Source organism: Lutra lutra, chromosome 3 (genome assembly GCF_902655055.1).
Source record: "Lutra lutra chromosome 3, mLutLut1.2, whole genome shotgun sequence".
Lineage (NCBI taxonomy): Eukaryota > Metazoa > Chordata > Mammalia > Carnivora > Mustelidae > Lutra > Lutra lutra.
The window spans coordinates 99,375,606-99,387,894 of record NC_062280.1 but is presented as its reverse complement, the minus strand read 5'-3'; the positions used below and the strand labels follow the sequence as shown (position 1 = coordinate 99,387,894).

The window sequence follows — 12,289 nt, the reverse complement described above, 5'->3', positions numbered from 1 at the left end:
ACCTCACACAGTCAGAGTGGCTGGTATCAAAAACGCAAGAAATAGTGAATTTTGGCAGGCATTTAACCTTCATGTACTATCAGTAGGAATGTAAATTGGTATAACTATTGTGGAAAACAGTATGAAGTTTCCTCAAAAAATTTAAAAAAATAGGAATACTATATGATCCAGTAATTCTACTACTGAGTATTTATCCCAATAAAACAAAACACTAAGTTAAAAAGATAGGGGCACCTGGGTGGCTGAGTGGGTTAAACCTCTCTTCTGCTCAAGTCATGATCTCAGGGTCCTGGGATCAAGCCCCACATCAGGCTCTCTGCTCAGCAGGAAGCCTGCTTCCCCTTCTCTCTCTGCCTGCCTCTCTGCCTACTTGTGATCTGTCAAATAAATAAAATCTTTTTAAAAAAAGATATATGCAACCTTATGTTTATTGAAGCATTATGTACAATAGCTAAGGTATGGAAAGAACCCAACTAACTGTCCATATGTGCTAAAAATGTACAATGGAATATTACTCAGCAATAAAAAAGAATGAAATCTTGTCATTTTGACAACATGGATGGACCTGGAGAATATTATGCTATGTGAAATATACTAAATGAACTCACTTATATTGTGAAATCTAAAACACAAAACAAGGGTGCCTGGATGGCTTAGTCGGTTAAGTGTCTGACTCGGTTTTAGTTCAAGTCATGATCTCAGTGTCATAAGATCAAACCCTGCTTTGGGCTCTATGTTGGTCATAGAGTGTGCTTAAGCTTCTCCTTCTCTTTCTGCCTCTCCACCCCCCACTCACACACTCTCTCTCTTCCTCTAAACAGTAAAAACAAAATGAAACCAAACATGCTTAAACACAGAGAACAAACTTGTGGCTGCTAGAGAAGCAGTGGGTGGGAGATAGGCAAAACAGATGAAGAGGGTTAAGAGTTACAAACTTCCAGTTGTAAAATAACACAGAGAACATCATCAGAAATATTGTAATAATGTGAGCAGGGGAAAGCAACAGAATATACAATCTTCTCAAGTGCACATGGAACATTCTTCAGAATGGATCATATGTTTAGTCACGAGACAAGTCTTAACAAATCTGAGAAAAGTGAAAATATATCAAGCATCTTTTCAGTGGTATGAAATTAGAGATTATTCAGAAGAAGAAAACTGGAACTTCACAGATACGTGGAGATTAAACAACAAGCTACTAAACCACCAGTGGGTCAACAAAGAAATCAAGACAAGTTAAAAAATACCTTAAGACAAATGATAATGGAAATGCATCATAACAAAACTTATGGAATGCAACTAAAGTAATTCTAAGAAGGATGTTCATAGTGATAAATACCTACCTCAAGAAATAAAAGTCTCAAACTACCTAGCTTTACACCTCAAGGAACTAGAAAAAGAACGGATTTCAAGGTTAGCAGAAGGAAGGAAATAATGGTCAAAGCAGAAGTAAATGACGCAGAGGCCAGAAAAACAATAAAAAAGAATAACCAAACTAGGAGTTGGTTTTTTGAAAAGATAAAATTGGCAAGCTTGTAGCTAGAAAGACTAAGAAAAATGAGAGGATTCAAATAAAACAAGAAATGGAAGAGGGGCCATTATAATACCACAGAAACACAAAGGATCATGAGACTACTATGAATGGATTACAAGCCAAAAAAGAGCCCAAAATATACAACAGGGGGGAAAACAGTCTCTTCAATAATTGGTGTTGGGAAAACTGGATGAGTGCCTAACCCCAAAGACAAACATTAACCCAAAATGGATTAAAGACTTGAATGTAAGACCTGAAATCATAAAACTCCTAGAAGAAAACATGAGGAATAGGCAACTTGACACTGGTCTTCATGATGATTTTTGGTATTTGATACTAAAAGCAAAAGCTCCAATAACAATAATTAATAAGTATGGGGCACCTGGGTGGCTCAGTGGGTTAAGCCTCTGCCTTCGGCTCAGGTCATGATCTCAGGGTCCTGGGATCGAGCCCCGCATTGGGCTCTCTGCTCAGTATGGAGCCTGCTTCCCTCTCTCTCTCTGCCTGCCTCTCTGCCTATTTGTGATCTCTCTCTGTCAAATAAATAAAATCTTTGAAAAAAACAAAACAAACAAAAGATAATTAATAAGTGTAAGTAACTTAAATTGAAAAGCTTCTGCACTACAAAAGAAACCATCAGCAAAATGAAAAAGCAACTTACTGAATGGGGAAAATTTTGTAAATCATGTAAAGAACTATTACAACTAAGTTACAAAAGACAATCATTACAACTAAAAAATACACAAAGGATCTGAATGGACATTTTTCCAAAGACATATAGATGGCCAACAGGTACATTAAAATATGTTCAAAATCACTGATCATCAGGCTCCTGGGTGACTCGGTTGAGTGTCTGACTTCGGCTCAGATCATGATCTTGGGAGCCCCATGTCAGGCTCCCTGCTCAGCAGGGAGTCTGCTTGTCCCTCTGCCTCTGTTACTGCTTGTGATCTCTCTCTCTCTCGTTCAAATAAAAAATAAAATATTAAAAAAAAATCACTGGTCATCAGGGAAATGCAATCAAACCATAATGAAATATCACCTCATACCTGTTAGGTTGGTTATTACTAATAAGAAGTAACAAGAGTATATGAAAATTTGGGGCAAGGGAACCCTTGAGCACTGTTGGTGGGAATGTAAACAGTCACAGCCATTACAGAAAGTAGTATGGAGTTTCCTCAAAAAATTAAAGAGAAGTGCCATAGGATTCAGCAATTCTACTTTTAAGTATTTTTCTGAAGAAAACAAACACACTATTTTGAATAGATATATGTGTCCCTACATTAAATTACAGGGTTCTTTACAATAACTAAGATATGGAAACAACCTAAACGTCCATCAATCAAATGAGTGGATAAAGAAAATGTGACATATATACAATAGAGTATTACTCAGCCATAAAGAAGAAAGTCTTGACATTTGTGAAAGAAATCAGACAGAGAAAGATAAAACCATTTGGTCTTACTTACCCGTGGAATCTAAAAACAAAAATAAAAGAAAGCCAAAATCATAGATACAGAAGACCGATTGGTCTCTCCTGCCAGAGATGGGATGTGGCAGGTGGGTGAAGGAGTCAAAAGGTATAAATTTCCAGTTAAAAAATAAGTAAGTCACGGGGATGGAATGGACAGCATGGCAACAACATAATGAGATGTACTGCCTATCTGATAGCTGCTGAGAGACTGCATCTTAAAAGTTCACATCACAAGAAGAAAAATTCCATAACTATGTATGGTGACACATGTTAACTAGCTTTACTACTGTGGTGATCATTTCACACTAGACAAATATCGAATCTTTATGTTGTTCACCTGAAACAAATAATGATACGTGTAAATTATACCTTAATAACAAAAAATAATTTAAAAAATAATTTTAACCTTAAAAAACCCTGAAGAAAAATTATGCCTGAAGTTACAAAGAGATGTGCTAACAGAGCCACAATCTGCACTTTTGCTGCCACCTGCCCATCTTTAGTCAGAAACAATCTATCTTTGTAAGGGTGTGTGTGTGTGTGTGTGTGTGTGTGTGTGTAGTTGGGGGGGCAGATCTGTGGTCAGGTGGAAGCCCTTAGCCCTTAAGAAAGGGTTCAAGAATAGACACCACAAGAAAGACTCTAAGAAGGGAAAAGTTATAAACTCCATCCCTAAAAAAAAGGATATTCACTGTACTAAGGGGTTGGGGGGAAGAGAACGGGTCTGATGTGACAGAGATGTGTCAACTGATTGGCTACTCGGGACCAGGGAACCATGGGAGGTCCAGTAGTAATGAGCCCGCCAGAATGATCCCTGCATGAGCCATGAGGTTCACAGCAGCTGTCCTGCTCATCCACCACTGTGAACCTCCAAAGGGGAAGTCTAAGTCCTGGAGACCAGAGCTACAGATACTGTGGAAGAGATCAGAGGTGATTAAAAAGATTTCTAATCAGATGAAAGCACATTTGGACCTAACAGACATCAAAAGTAGTGATGGGCAACCAGCTGGTGTTGTGGTATTAAGGCTCCAGGGTTTGGAGATATTCAAAAAGAACAAAGAAAAAATGCTCTAATATTCAACTGTTGGCGGAGGTAGAGGAAGAATGTAGTGGGAACCATCAAAGTCAGGATTAAAAAGGACTGTGAGAAAACAGAAAAGCATTTTTCTCATATGTTTGAAATCAAAGTGGTAGAAATGTCCAGGTAAAACTGCCTTTGAGAGCCAGGTGATAAGGCTGAGGTTGAGGCTGGAACAGAAAGTTGATGGTTTCTAATCTGCAAAGAAGTGAAAATAAACCTCAGAGCCTCAGAGAAAGAGGCTTCCAGTTCCATTCTAGACTCTACAGCAGGGAGAATGGGAATGGAGAGGGGGGCCAGGGACAAACAGGAAGTGGTTGTAGAGAATGATGAGAATTTCCTTACAAGGAACATGTGACTGAACACCACACAGGCAGCCATAAAGTTTTAAGAAAATGTCCCTGAGTTTAGACATGAGGAAGTCAGGGTGGCATGTGATGGAAGAACTGGTTAAGAAAACCACAGGGGAAATTCTGAAGAAGCAAGGGATGGACACAGATAGTATAAGACTCGGGCTGAAAGGAAATAGGTAGGTTGCTAAGTATGAAGGGCCAGATCACAACTCAGAACTATTTACCAGTTCCATCACTCACAGCCTATCTGGATAAATTCCAAATGGATCTAAGATTTAAATGTTGAAAAAAAAATCATGAAAGTACTAAAAATACTGTGGGACCTGGGAGATTTATCATTTAAGAATAGTGAAGGCTATTCTATGATGCACACTCAGAAGCCATTAAAGAGAAGATGAATAAATTAGACCATACTAACATTTTAAAGAATTTACAGAGTTAGAACAAGCACTTTTAAGTTCATATGGAGCAAAAAAAAATTCATATGGAGCCACACAAAAGACCCCCAGATAGCCAAAGTAACCTTGAAAAAGAAAAGCAAAGCTGGAAGCATCAAAATTCCAGACTTCAAGTTGTATTACAAAACCATAGTGATCAAAACAGTATAGTACTGGCACAAAAATAGACATAAAGATCAATGGAACAGAACAGAAAACCCAGAAATGAACCCACAACTATATGGTCAATTAATCTTTGATAAAGCAGGAAGGAACATCCAGTGGGAAAAAGACAGTCTCTTCAGTAAATGGTGGTGGGAAAACTGGACAGCCACATGCAAAAGAATGGAACTGGACCACTTTCTTATACCATACAGAAAAATGAATTCAAAATGGATGATAGACCTAAATGTGAGACCAGAATCCATAAAAATTCTAGAAGAAAACACAGGCAGTAACCTCCTTGAATTTTGCCAAAACACCTTCTTTCTATATGTCTCTAAAGCCAAGGGAAACAACAACAAAAATAAACTATGGGGACTTCATCAAAATCAAAAGCTTTTGCCCAGTGGGGTGCCTAGGTGGCTCAGTTGGTTAAGCATCTGATTGCAACTCAGGTCATGAACACAAGGTCCTGGGATTGAGCCTTGTTTTGGGCTCCCCACTCAGTGGGGAGTCTGCTTGTCCCTCCCCCCACTCATGTTCTCTTTCTTGCAAATAAATAAAATCTTAAAAAACAAACAAACAAACAAACAAACAAACAAAAAACCCTGCACCGTGAAGGAAATAATCAACAAAACTAAAAGGCAACCTACAGAATGGGAGAAGATACTTGCCAATGAAATATCTGATAAAGGATTAGTATTTAAAATATATAAAGAACTTATAAAAATCAACACCCAAAAGCCAAATAATCCAATTAAAAAGTGGGCAGAAGACACGAATAGACATTTTTCCAAAGAAGACATCCAGATGGCCAATAGACACATGGAAAGATGCTCAACATCACTGATCATCAAGAAATGCAAATCAAAGTTACAATGAGATATAACCTCCCACCCATCAGAATGGCTGAAACTAACAATGCAATAAATATCCTGTGCTGGTGAGGATGTAGAGGAAGGGGAACCCACTTATACTGTTGGTGGGAATGTAAACTGATACAGCCACTCTGAAAACAGTATCCACGTTCCTCAAAAAGTTGAAAACAGAGCTACCTTTTGATCCAGCAACTGTACGACTAGGTATTTACCCAAAGGATACAAAAATACTGATTCAAAATGATATATGAACCCTGATATTTATAGCAACATTATCAATAATAGCTAAAATTATGGAAACGGCACAAATGACTGATGAATGGATAAAACAGATGTGGTGTGTGTGTGTGTTTAGATACACATATGTTTACATACATGCATATACACACACACAGAGAGACACACACTCATATTCACAATAGAATATTACTCAGCCATAAAAAAGAAGATGAAATCTTGCCATTTGCAATGATGTGGATGGAGCTAGAGAATATTATGCTAAATGAAATAAGTTAGATTAAAGACAAATACCATATGATTTCACACATGTGGAATTTAAGGAACAAAACAAATGAGGAAATGGGAAAAAAGAGAGGAAGGCAAACCAAGAAATAGACTTTTAACTATAGAGGACAAACTGGTGGTTACCAGAGTGGAGGTAGGTGGGTGAATGGGTTAAATAATGAGTGTGATGAGCACTAGGTGTTTTATGAAAGTGCTAAGTCACTATATTATACACCCCAAACTAGTATTACACTATATGCTAACTAAAATTTAAATAAAAACTTAAAAAATTTAAAAATACAAAAAATTAAAAATACAAAAAATAAAAAGCAAATCATTAAAAAGATTAAAAGAAGAAAATAGCATCAGTGAGCAAAGCCCTTGAAGTAAAATAATCTGAAATCCATGATAACAAAGATAACAGATTTCCGTCATCAATAAATCTATAACAAAGATAAACTGATAGCAACAGAGGTAAACTACAGGAAAATTTGTTCTCACAGGCACATTTACCATTACACCATTTTACAAAGAACATGATTCAAAGTGCTATTTCACATTCTAGGAAGTCCATAAGACATTACATTTGTCTCTTAAAATATACAGTTATATAAGTTGTTTCTTTGTCATTATTTTTATTTCTGTCTATAAATAGAATGCTTGTATCCAAAAGAGTGCTATCAATACAGCACAGGGAAAATAAAACTCTTGCTTTGGAAAAAAATCTTTCTAATAAAATTACTACGTAAAAAGACAAGTGAAATATCAGGGAAATAATTGTAACTCAAATCGAAAAGAGCAAATTTCCTTAATTTGTAAAAAGGTCCCAGGAATCAGTAAGGAATAAATAATAACCCATCAGACCAATGTGAGAAGTAAATCAACAGTTTATAGGAAAGGAAGTAAAATGAATTTTGAAACAATGAAAAGAGATTCACTCTGGTTCCATACAAAGAAATACAAATTAATTAGCTGTATTGAGATACCATTATTATTTATCACCTGGGCAAGGATCAAGAGTTAATTAGCACTGTATTTGTTAGAATACCCTATTTGGAATTCCCACTCTATGTGGGAAACAGGTCCTTTCCCACATTGTCAGTTAAGAGGGTAAATAGGGGGGGCATCTGGGGGACTCAGTCAGTTGAGCATCTGCCTTTGGCTCAGGTCCTGATGCCGGGGTCCGGGGATCGAGCTCCACTTCAGGATCCCTGCTCAGCGGGGAGTCTGCTTCTCCCTCCCCCACTTTCCCTGCTTGTGTTCCCTCTCTTGCTGTGTCTCTCTCTTTCAAATAAATAAATAAAATCTTAAAAAAAAAAAAGGAAGAGGGTAAATAGGTATAAATTCTATGAAGGTGATGTTGCAGCATCTGTCAGTACTATGAAGTTCAACCCAGCAATTTCACTTTTATGGATTTAAGTTATATATGTATTCACACCCATGCAAAATGATTATATACAAGGTCCTTAATCTCAGAGTGGTTTGCAGCAGCAAAAAATGGACAATCACACTACCTACCACCAGGGGGACTGGTAAACACGCAGGGACCCATCCACACAATGGAATGCTTTGCCCCTGTAAAACAAGGGGGAATAAGCATCAAGGTATTTTGCTAAAAAAAAAAAAAAAAAGAGACAAAAACATGATAAAAGAGTAAATATTAAAAGTTCTCATCACAAAATAATTGTAAGTATGTGTGGTGATGGATGTTAAATAGACTTACTGTGCTGACATTTTGTAATATGTACACATAATGAATCGGGCTGTACACCTGAAACTAATATAAGGTTAATGTCAATCATATCTCAATAATGAAAAGATAATCATCAACAAAATATTGGCAAACCAAATTCAATACATTACATTAAAAGGATCAGACCCCATGACCAAGTAGAAGAGCATCCAGGGATGCAAGGATAGTTCAACATCCACAAATCAATCAACGTGATATACCACAGGAACGAAATGAAGGATAAAAATCATACGACCATCTTAATAGATGCAGAAAAATCTTTTGCAAGATTCAATGCCCATTTATGATAGAATCTCTCAATAAAGTGGGTATAGAGGGAACATACCCCAATACAACAAAAGTCATATACAACAAGCTCACAGCTCATATCATACTCAATGGTGAAAAGCTAAAAGGTTTTCCTCTAGGATCAGGAAAAGACAAAGATGCCCACTCTCACCATTTTTATTTTTTTTTATTAAATTTTATTTAAGCATTGAATTGCTTCGTAGCCTGTCAGCTAAGATCAAATGCAACACAGTTTTGAAAACCCTAGCCATAGTAATTAGGCAAGAAAAAGAAATAAAAGGCAATTAAATTGGGGAAAAACCCATCTCTATTTCCTAATGACATGATATTATATACGGCAAACCCTAAAGACTGTACCAAAAATCTATTGGAACTAATAAATGAATTCAGAAAAGCTGAAGGACACAAAATCAGTATACAAAAATCTCTTGCATTTCTGTACACTAATAAGAAACTAGCAGAAAGAGAAATTAAGAAATCAATCCCATTTACAAATGCAGATAGCTAGGAATAAGTTTAACAAAAAGGTAGAAGACCTGTGCTCTGAAAACTTTAAGATACGGAAAGAAGTTGAACAAATGGATAGATATTTCATGCTCATAGATCAGAAAAATATAGTTGACGTCCATATAACTTAAAGCAATGTACAGATTCAATGTAATCTCTATCAAAATTCTTGTGGCATTGATCACAGCAATAGAAAAAACAGCCCTAAAATCTGTATGGAGTTACAGAAGAGTCTGAAAAGGCCAAAAGAATCTTGAGAAAGAACAAAGCTAGAAGCAAAAGACTTCCAAATTCAAATTATATTACAAAGGAATGTAGGAATCAAAACTGTATGGTATTGGCATAAAAACAGACACATGGAGCACCTGAGTGGCTCAGTGGGTTAAGCCTCTCCCTTTGGCTCAGGTCCTGAACCATGGGGTCTTGGGATCGAGCCCTGAATCAGGCTTTCTGCTCAGCAGGGAGCCTGCTTCCCCCTCTCTCTCTGCCTGCCTCTCTGCCCACTTGCAATCTCTGTCTTGTCAAATGCATAAATAAAATCTTAAAAAAACCCAGACACACAGATCAACAGAACAGAGTAGACAGCCCAGAAATAAACCGATGTATATATATGGTCAATTAATTTCTGACAAAGGAACCAAAAATTACCATGGGAAAGGACAGTCTCTTCAGTAAATGGTTTTGAGAGAACTGGACAGCCACAGGCAAAAGAATAAAACTGGACCACTATTTTATATCATCCAGAAATACTAACTCAAATGTATCAAAGACCTAAATGTTACACTAAAACAACAAAATTCCTAGAAGAAAACACAGGCAGTAAGCTCCTTGACATCACTCTTGGTAAGGGTTTTTTTTAGCTCTGACTCCCAAAGCAAACAGAGTAAATGCAAAAACAGACAGGTGGGATCACATCAAACTAGAAACTTCTGTACAGCAAGGGAAACCATCAGCAACATGAAAAGGAAACTTAAAGAATGGGAGAAAATACTGACAAATCATATATCTGATAAGGGATTAATATCTAAAATATATAAAGAACTCCTATAACTTGAAGGCAAAAAAAAAACCAAAAAAACAAAAAACCAATTCTATTAAAAAAGGGCAGATGACTTCAATAGTCTTCCAAAGATACACAGATGGCCAACAGGTACATGGAAAGATGTTCAATATCACTGATCATCAGGGAAATGCAAATCAAAACCATAATGAGGTACCCCCTCATACCTATTAGGACGTTACTACTAAAAAGACAAGAGATAACAGTTGTTGGTGAGGATGTGGAGAAAAGGGAACCCTTGTGCACTGTGGGTGGGAGTGCAAACCGGTGCAGCTGCCATGGAAAACAGTATGGAGGGTCCTCAAAAAATTAAAAATAGAACTACTATATAATCCAGCAATTCTACTTCTGGGTATTTAACCAAAGATAATGAAAGCATTAATTTGAAAAGATATATACATCTCCTTGTTTACTGCAGCACTACTTACAACAGACAAGACATGAGAACAACCCAAGTGTCTCCTGATGCGTGACTAAGGAAGATGTGGCACACACACTAGAATGCTATTCCCCCATAAAAAGAATGAAATCCTGCCATTTGTAACAACATAGATGGACCTTGAGGCAATGATGCTAAATGAAATAAGTCAGAAAAAGACAGATAACATATGAACTTATTTATATGTGGAATTTTAAAACAGCAACAAGCCATGCTCACAGATACAGAGAACAGAATGGTGGTTGCCAGAGGTGGGGTGTGGGTGGAGTGAGTGAAGGGAGTCAAAAGCTACAAACTTCCGGTTATAAACTAAGTCCTGGGGCTGTAATATACAGCATGGGGGCTATAATAATACTATATTGCATATTTGAAAGTTGCTAAGGGAGTAGATTTTAAAATTCTTCATCACAAGGAAATCATTGTTTGTAACAGTATGATGATGGATGTTAACTAGGCATTGTGATGATCGTTTCAAAATATATGCAAATATCAAGAAAGGAAACAGCATAGGCAGACAATTCCTTTTTTTTTTTTTTAAGCTAACAAATGAGTCCATGGTTCTTACGATGTTCCAGATAGAATTTTAAGGGCTCTACAGATAATACGTCATTTAATCTTTGTTATAACTCTAGCAATAATCCTCATTTTGCAGATGGGGAAACTGAGGCAGGAAAGGTTAAATAATTGGCTTAGGGGCCATGCAGGGCATTAGAAGGTAGAGCTGGGATTAGAACTCAGGAAGCCTGGGGCGCCTGGGTGGCTCAGTGGGTTAAGCCGCTGCCTTCGGCTCAGGTCATGATCTCAGGGTCCTGGGATCGAGTCCTGCATCGGGCTCTCTGCTCAGCAAGAAGCCTGCTTCCCTCTCTCTCTCTCTCTGCCTGCCTCTCCGTCTACTTGTGGTCTCTCTCTGTCAAATAAATAAATATAATCTTAAAAAAAAAAAAAAAAAAAAAAGAACTCAGGAAGCCTGTCTTTAGATCTCTGCTCTTACGCACCGTGTGACATGGCTTACCAGGGGACACAAATGACAAAAATTACAAATACATATATACATTTTGCATACATACTCATGAAATATTTCTGGAAGAACACAAAGAGACAACACTGATTGTCTCTGGTTTGCTTTGGCAGCACCTATACTAATACTGGCTGTCTCTGGGGAGGGGTACTGGGGGGCCATAGGACAGGGATGAAAAAATGCCCCATAAAGCTGGTTTTTATCATTTGAAATCAGAACATTGCAAACGAAGCACATTTTTTTTTAAACCTTTTAAAGTAAACAATGTCCCCAAAGAGTCATTTTAGTAGATGCCTTCTCTGTTCAGTCTGGCACACATCCCTTCCTGGCTGCGTCCACCAGAGGGCTCCTGAGAATAAACACACCCTCAAGAAGAACATCCTGAAGACTTGGCGGAGAACCCAAATCTCGGGGTCACTGGACAGAGTTACTCATGTCTATCCTTCTTTTCATTTTCCCTTGAACCCAGTCCCCAGGAGCTTGGATCTGGGCCCAAGAGAGGAGAGGCGGCAAGCAAACTGGAACCTGCCCACTCGTGGCTGCTGGAGGAGTAGAAATTGGCAGAAGGATCTATACTAATTTGAAATGTACAAATCCAACAGTTCCCAGTTCCACTTCTCAGTGTCTACTTTTTTTTTTTTTAATATTTATTTATTTATTGGAGAGAGAGAGAAACAGAGATAGTGAGAGAGGGCAAGAGCAGGGAGGAGAGGGAGAAGTAGGCTACAACAGCTGAGTGGGGAGCCCAATGTGGGACTTGATCCCAGGACTCCAGAATCTTGACCTGAGCTGAAGGTAGTTGCT

The 12,289-nt window shown here is 37.7% G+C and overlaps 1 protein-coding gene across 4 annotated transcripts in view; it reads right to left on the bottom strand.

The window, feature by feature from the left end:
- Positions 1–12,289, bottom strand: part of LYPD1 (LY6/PLAUR domain containing 1) — a 45,888-nt gene that overhangs the window by 8,955 nt on the left and 24,644 nt on the right. For 2 of the 4 annotated variants that reach the window (XM_047722531.1, XM_047722530.1), the window contains exon 3: positions 7,939–7,995. The exons of the other annotated variants lie outside the window; for them this stretch is intronic. In XM_047722531.1, the coding sequence (XP_047578487.1) occupies positions 7,939–7,995 (57 nt within the window). The remainder of the gene's footprint in view (positions 1–7,938; positions 7,996–12,289) is intronic. 4 annotated transcript variants of the gene reach the window in all.